The sequence below is a fragment of the Pundamilia nyererei genome, unplaced genomic scaffold (assembly GCF_000239375.1).
Source record: "Pundamilia nyererei isolate P.nyererei 1_Seehausen unplaced genomic scaffold, PunNye1.0 scaffold00318, whole genome shotgun sequence".
In the NCBI taxonomy this organism is placed as follows: Eukaryota; Metazoa; Chordata; class Actinopteri; order Cichliformes; family Cichlidae; genus Pundamilia; species Pundamilia nyererei.
The window spans coordinates 522744-531132 of NW_005187719.1; the positions used below are offsets into that span (position 1 = coordinate 522744).

Sequence of the window (8389 nt, forward strand, 5' to 3'; positions counted from 1 at the left end):
ATGCCCAACAGATTTATTTTCCCAAGTGGATCAATACAGCTTTTCCTATACTGGTCCACTTGATTATCATAGTTTATTCACTCTATATTATTGATGTATTTATTTTTTTACTTTTAAGTTATTACAATCAGAATGGACATTACTGGGAGACGGGAAAGAGAAAGACAAAGAGAAGAAAAGTTGGAAAGAGACTCAACAGAAAGAGAGGGAAAGAAAAAGACAGGAGACGAGAGCCAGAGAGAAACGACACTAAAAATCTGTTTGATCGCCTGCTGAAAAACAAACAACAAGCAAAAAGAGAACAACACAGTAAATAATAAATATTGAATGTTACTGACCGGCACACAAGACTGACAACACACAATATGTTTAGAGGCAGCAGCCAACCAAGATAGTGTGTGTCTGTGAGGGAGGGGCTAGAGCCAGCTCCCCCGCTGGCCTATTATTATAACCCTTCAAATTTGAAGAAAACTGTTTTAGGGTTTTTTGCCAATCAGCACTGTATAGTGTCATAAATATGTTAAGGCATGCATGAAACCCTTTGTTGTTGTGTTTAAATTCAACAGTTCTTAACTTTTCACTTCAAATATTTTTGTATTTGACCATGGGACTCGTGTCTGGCTGCCCAAAACAATATGAAACATTATGGCTTCAATAATCAGTCTCTAATGGTGAACTATAATAACTTTCACAGTATTACCACTAAAGTAATGGTAAAGTGGTAGTGTGGTTGTGACCAGCTAATACTGATACTTTGTGTTTGTGCTAAAATCTCAGGGGAGGATCAGGCACTCGTGTTTGCCACCCAGCAAGACACACCTTCCAAACAAAGTGATCAAGGGGACTCCACTGATTTAAAACCCCCAAACACAGGTATGACTCCAGTTTGAAGAAAGATATCACCTTAGATATCACCTCCTTGTAGTACGTTAATACAGCTCTTTTCATTCTTATCAAGGTCATTTACACTGCTCAAAAAGATACTGATATGGATATATAATGTGTTAGAAACAAAAGGATGCTGCAGTGTTTGATGGAAATTAAAATAATCAATATAAAGAGGACTGAATTCAAAGACACCTCGAAAATCACAGTCAAAAAGTGATTTGGCACAGTAGTTACAGCAACTCAAGATGGTACTCAATAGTTATTATGGTCCCCACATGCTTATATACATGATTGACAACATTGGTGCTCCAAATGAGAAGACAGATGTTGTACAGGATTTAAGACAGGCAGGCACAGAGGCAGGTCAATCAATTCCTTCAAACTCAGGAACTGCCACCATACTCTTACATGAAGCTGGGCATTGTTGGGCACCATGAGGAACCCAGAAACCCCAGCACCAGCACATGGTCTGACAATGGGTCCAAGGTTTTCATCCTGATGCTTGATGAAAGTCAGGCTGCCTTGCCTAGCCAGTAGAGGTCTGTACGATATGCCTCCCCAGACTGCCACTGACCCACCAAAAAACTGGTCATGTTGAGCGATGTTACAGGCAGCATAACATTCTTCTTTGCTTCTCCCTTTGCTAAAGAACCTTGACCTTGACCTGTGACCCTTTTGCATCTGTCACATGTGCTCAGGGTGAACCTGCTCGTCTGTGAAAAGCAGATGTGGTGCAGCTGCCAGTTATTATTCTTTTTAAAATGTCAGTCGGGCTCCACAGCGCTGGGCAATAAGCACAGTAGCGAATGTCGGGTCCTCAGGCCACCTTCATGAGGTCTGTTTCTGATTGTTTGATCAGAGACATTCACACCAGTGGCCTGATGGAGGTCATTTTGTAACTTTGTCAGCACTCACGCTATTCCTTGTTGACCTTGCTGATGGGTTAAGGATTTTCGACGGACCCCTCCTTCTCTCATAGGGTAACTGCCTGTCTCATGGAATCCCCTCCATGCTCTTGAGACTCTGCTGAAAGACACTCCTGGAGGAGTTGGACTACCTTTGTGACTTCTGTAGGGTCCAAGTATCACCTTGTGGCACCAGTAGGCACACTGACTCTAGCCAAATGCAAAACTACTGAAACAACAGTCAGAAAAGATGAGGAGAGGAAAAATGTCAGTGGCTTCCACCTATAAAACCTTTCCTGTTTTGGGAGTTGTCTCACAGTTGTCCCTCTAGTGCACATGTTGTTAATTTCATTCATTGTTCCTTTAAGTGAGCAGAGTAGCTTCTCAAAGCAGTTTCAAGATCATCTTGGATGGCATCATGATGAAACCAGGCTGATTAAACATTTCAAAATAGGCAGACATTAATCTACTTTCTTTGTCATTTATATGAAAGACAGTTTATTAAATGACAGCATTGTGATGTTTTTAGCTCCAGCAGCAGTGTCACAGCTTCCTGCAGCCGCTGTGGACCTTCAGTCATCGGTTGGTCTTTCAGCTACCTCATCAGCTTCTCCTGGTGCCAAGTGCAGCAGCCGGCCACAGGTGGAAAAACCACGCCGCTCCAGCTTAGACAAGGAGATGAAGCACAGTCCAGACAGGGCAGGCAAGAGCCCTCCTCCTCCTCCTCCTCCACGGAGGTCAGTTGATCACTGAGCATCAGGAAGGACTTTCTACTGGTTAAAATCACAATTCACCTAATATTTGTATTTGTTTTATTGTCTTCTCAGAATCCATGCTGTCACTTCAGGTCTCACAACAGGAAGGTCAGGAGAGGTGGTCTTTGTAACTAGGAAAGAGCCTGTTGGAGCCCAGGTTTGTTGTGCCTTCAGCTAAGACAGGTGTACCATGGACACTTCCAGTCTGGCCCGTCACCCTCCTGACATGAGTAACTTTACACGCTAACTATTGCCAAGTGGAAGTACATTATACATTTTCCCACAAAAATACTTTCTTAAAATACTATCTTTTGTTTTTGAAATGTTTTACATTATATAAAGAAGAGTCACAATAAAGAACAAGCTAGGAGAAAAGAATGAAAACAACCTGAACACTATTTTGTTGGAGGGATTCACTCATCCACATTAAATTCAAGTGTTCCAATCACTTCCGTGGCCACAGGTATTTAGAATCAAGCACCAAGCAGACTTGTGCAAAAGCACTACAAACATTTCTGAAGCTTTATATCACAAGTACAATGTAGAGTGTTGGATGCAGTACTCTTTTTTTTTTGACAACTTTATTTATGATCTTCCAATATGACAAAAGTACAGAAAAATACAACTCAAATTGTGATTACAAACACAGCCATTGTGAAACCGGTTGCGCCACACAGTGCAAACCAGTTGGATGCAGGAAAACGTATAATCCATGGGCACAAACAAATAAAAACTACCATGTGAACAAGGCAAAAAAACACCCCCCCCCACAAAACCCACCAAAGAACAAAACAAACAAAAATAGAATAGAATAAATACATAAATAAAAGGGGGGCTGCATTGTGCAGTTCTTTTTGGCTTGCTACAGATAGTAGGTGGGTTTAAAGAAAGAAAGAGAAAAAACCCAAACACACATAAAAGCAGTAATACATCATACTTCAGTAAATGACGACTTCTCCACATATTCAACAAAGGATGACCAGGTTTTGTAGTATTTACTTTGAGACCCTCTCAAACTGTATCTCAGATGCTCTATCTGCAAGCACCTCATCACCTCTCTCACCCACTGAACAAACACTGGCGGACCTGAATCCTTCCATTTAAGAAGAATTAGCCTGCGTGCCAGGACAGATGAGAAAGCCACTGCATTCATTTGATAAGAAGTTATCCCGTGGTGGTTTGGGAGTACACCAAAGACTGCTGTCATCGGATTGGGATCAATTGTTTTCCCACACATATATAAAATAACCTTACAAACGAATTCCCAGAACCGTTTCAGATCAGAGCAGGTCCAGAACATATGGCTCATAGTGGCGGGTGATTGCTTGCACCTTGGACATCTATCATCAGAGGTATTGTATATTTTGGCTAGTTTAGCTTTGGTTAGGTATGCCCGGTGAAGAATTTTAAACTGTATTATACAATGCCGTATAAAGATTGAGGATTCATGCATCCTGCTCACACTAAGGTCCCATAGGTCGTCTGGGATCTGGAGGTTTAAGTCCAGCTCTCAGGTGTTTCTGGCTGTGGACACAGTCTGCCTTTATATGCTGCATCCTGCATCGCTCTGAGCTGGTAAAAAAAGATGATTTGATGCAATAGGGGAGCAGACAAGTGACCGCCTCAGCCCGAAATGTCGTCGACCCTGAAACCAGACATTGAGAGAGTTCTTAACCACAGGATTTTTAAAATTAACATTGCGACTGACTGGTAGACCTGAACACAGTATTGCAACAGGGGATATGGTGAGATTACCGTCTAGCTCCATAGTGGACCAAGGCGGCCCTCTGCCCTCCCTAAAAGCCCGCATCCAGGTGGATAGTTTCACAATATTGGCAGCCCAACAATAATACATAAAGTTTGGTAGGGCCAGGCTGCCTTCCGACTTAGAACACTGTAACAGGGATTTTCTTGGAACTTTTTTGTCCCAAATAAAAGATGATATGAGTCCGTCTAACTGGGTGAAAAAGGTTTTAGGAAGAAAAAGGGGTATCATCTGGAAGAGGTACATGAATCGAGGCAAGACTACCATTTTAATTGTGTTGACCCGCCCAGCAAGAGAGATGGGTAATGCTGACCAGCGTGCCAAAACCAATTTTGTTTTCTCTAATAAAGGGGTAAAATTTTATTTAAAAAGATCCTGATAAGTGTCTGTGATTTGAATACCCAAATAGGTGAATGAGGAGTGTTCCAGTCTAAACTGAAAGGCTGAGTAGTCAGCCTCCTTTGCCAGACTGTTAATAGGGAACATTGTGCTTTTAGCCAGGTTCAAACTGTAACCAGACACGCGGCCAAAGGATCCAATGAGGTCCAGAACTGAAGGAATTGATGCCTCCGGATCTGTAATATACAGAAGGAGATCGTCTGCATACAAGGAGCACTTATGAATAGTGATCCCCCTTATTCTGGGGTCCGTTCTCAATGCTGCTGCCAGCGGCTCTATTGCCAGATTGAATAGCAGGGGGCTTAAGGGGCATCCCTGTCGGGTACCTCTATGTACTGAAAAGTATTCTGAAATGGTCTTATTGGTGCAGACTGAAGACAGGGGCGCTGAGTACAGAGTCCTGATCCATGAAATAAAATTAGAAACGAAGCCAAAATTTTTTCAAAACGGAGAACAGATATTGCCAATCCACGCAGTCAAAAGCCTTCTCGGCATCCAGTGAGACTATTATCTCGGGGTGATCAACTGAATGGTCAGAATATAGGATATTTAACAGCCGTCTGATATTGAAATATGACTGGTGGTTCACTATAAAGCCTGTTTGGTCCTCATGTATAATAGAAGGTACTACCTTCTCAATACGAAGTGCAAGAGCTTTTGTGAGGATCTTATAATCCACATTCAGTAGACTAATGGGGCGATAGGATCCACATTTTTGAGGGTCCTTGTCTTTTTTGAGTATTACAGAGACAGTGGCTTGGGACAGAGTTTGAGGCAACGTGCTTGTTGCCTGAATTTCTGAAAAAACCTCAGACAGTAAAGCAACTAACTCGCCAGCAAAGCATTTATAGAAATCACACGAGAAGCCGTCTGGGCCCGGTGCCTTGCCATTTTACAAGGAATTAACTGCCTGCAATATTTCCGCAGAGGTAATAGGTCTTTCTAGTAGCTCACGTTGGTCTGGGTTAATAGTGGGAGTATCTATGTTCCTCAAAAAGGAATCCAAGTCAGCCTCTGAATAATCAGTGCGGGAAGTATAGAGATCCTGATAAAATAACTTGAAAGCAGCATTAATTCCGTCAGGGTGTGTTACCACCTGACCGGAGTCTAACTGTATGTCGGGTATAGACTGAGCTGCGGCGGATTGACGAAGCTGATGCGAAAGATATCTACCTGCTTTTTCACCATGCTCGTATTTATGATGTCTTGATCTAAGTAGGAGCTTCTCAGTTTCTTTAATTGAGAGGGTGTCAAATTCAGACTGCAGCAGTACCTTCTGCTTATATAAATCAGCGGTTGGACAGGTAGCATATTGTGTGTCAATGTTAGCTATGAGCTCTGTCAGCTCTCAGAGCCGTTTGTTTTGCTTTTTATTCTTATAAGACGAAAAAGAAATAATTTGGCCCCGCAGATATGCTTTTAGTGACTCCCAAATTATAGATTTTGAAACATCTGGAGTGTTATTTGTTTCTAGAAAAAGCTCGATGTGGTGTTCAATGAACTTGCAAAACTCCTCATCTGACATTAATGCTGAGTCAAATTTCCAGAACCGCTGCCTTGCGCACACGTTTGGATATGCGATATCAACCTGCACTGGTGCATGATCAGAAATTACAATTACATGATATTTACACATAGTGACCCTTGGGATAATAATAAAATATCCAGAAGGAAATAATCAATCCTGGAATACGAATGATGCACGGGGGAGAAGAAGGAATCGTATTTTGCTAAGGGCTCAGTGATACGCAGTGGATCTGAAATGCCATAGTTTTGAAGAAATGTGTTCAGAACGGACACTGATCTGGAGGTCCCAGTAGACTGACGCGGCTTAGACCTGTCAAGGTTGGGATCGAATACCAGATTCAGATCCCCGCCCATAATCAGGTGATGCGTATTGAAGTCTGGCAGCAGGCCAATTAGTCTTATAAAAAATTGTGGATTGTCCCAAGTTGGTGCATAAGTATTTACCAAGATAACTGGAGTGTTATGGAGCTTACAAGTAACTATCAGAAAGCGACCATTCACATCACATTTTACATTTGAGGTGATGAAGGGAAAATTTTTCCTAACAAGAATGGCAACCCCCGCGATTTAAATCCAGAATGGTAGACCTGGGAAACCCAACTTTGTGACAGCCTCTTGCTTTGCGTGGAACACAGATGTGTCTCCTGTAGAAAGACAATGTCCGGTTTGAAAGTTGACACATGAGTGAATATCCTTTTGCATTTTCTAAAATTATTTAGGCCTTTCACATTCCATGTAATAAATTTAGTAGAATCAGGTGTAGTTGCAGCACTTTTGGTTACACAGTTGGCCATATTCACACTTTCAAGACAATCATGACAGGCAAGCTGAACAATAATTTGGGGTAAGTATACGCACAAAACTGCAGCCAACAAGAAAAAAAGAAATTTAAAAAAAAAACAACAACAAAAGAGCAAAAGTAAAAACCCAGAGTAACTATAAACGTAACTCCCACAAATCGGGAGCAAACTACGCCCTGCCCCCCAAAAGAGCTTATATCCCCCGCTCTTTTTCTTTCCCTCCTTCTTTCTCCCTTTTCTTCTCCCCAGTCAAGTCTGTCCCGTGCTCAGCAAATGAAAATGAAATAAACAATAAAAGCAAAGGTGAATAAAATAGACCAATACGGAAGGCTGGGATGGTCCATTTGGTACAGTAAAGCAGTTGGGCATCTTTCTTTGCCTTTAGACAATAATTCTGATGGCAAAAGATCCAAACGGGACAGACAAAAACAAAAACAAAAAGAGCTTATATCCAACATGTCTGTGAAGGTTCTCAGTCATCCAGGTCATTCAGTTCTGAACTGAACTGAAGAAGCTTCTCGGATGAGAGGTGAAACGTCTTCAAGCAACTTAAAGAAGTCCAGACGCTTTTCTTTGCAAGCTCCTTTGACTATATCCAACATGTCTCTTCACTCCCCAAATACAAAAGTTGCCCCTAGCAGGGAACGCCAACTATGACCCAGTTGTTAGACATCTGGCAGATTGGAAAGGCACACGTGACTTCTCTTGGTCGATTACTTCACTCAGTGATAAACAATTATTTGCAGACCTATTAAATTATGAAAGAAGCAAAAGTTCAAACCTCTCGAAAGTGCAGTCTGAGTCAGTGAACAATAGAGAGTCAAAAAGCAACTGAGGTCGCACAGTCCACTCAGCCCGTGTCTTGATTCCCACACACAGCCAAGATGCGATTCCTGACGTAGTCTTTAGCAGCCGTTGGATTGGTGAATATTTCCTCACCAAGAGGAGAAGAAATCCTCAGCTTCGCTGGGTATAGCATCCGGAATCTCACACCCCGACATCCGCGCAGTAGATCTTTAACTTCTTTAAAGGCCCCCCGTCTCTTCGCGACTGCAGATGGCAGGCCCGGGAAAATTAGGATTTTGACTCCATCATGCGTCAGGGGACTGTGTACCTCCTCCTTTTCTTGAACGTAATGAAATTTGACAATAAGTGGCCTGGGTCTCTGGTCTCTCGCAGGGATGGGCTGGAGGCTGCGATGTGCCCGATCCAGTGTCGGAGCGGTATCCAGGGCCAAAACCTCCTTTAGTAGCTGGGCCACAGAGTTGACAGGGTGCGTCCCAGTCTCAAAGTGCTCTCTCACGCCAAATATTCGAATGTTGCATCTGCGCTGTCTCCCCTCAAGGTCTT

At 42.5% G+C, this 8389-nt stretch overlaps 1 protein-coding gene across 2 annotated transcripts in view; it reads left to right on the forward strand.

Annotated features, from left to right (window-relative positions):
* LOC106456501 (sickle tail protein-like) overlaps positions 1-8389 on the forward strand; it is a 17578-nt gene that overhangs the window by 394 nt on the left and 8795 nt on the right. For both annotated transcript variants that reach the window (XM_013915521.1, XM_013915520.1), the window contains exons 2-4: positions 778-873; positions 2323-2530; positions 2621-2705. In XM_013915521.1, the coding sequence (XP_013770975.1) occupies positions 778-873; positions 2323-2530; positions 2621-2705 (389 nt within the window). The remainder of the gene's footprint in view (positions 1-777; positions 874-2322; positions 2531-2620; positions 2706-8389) is intronic.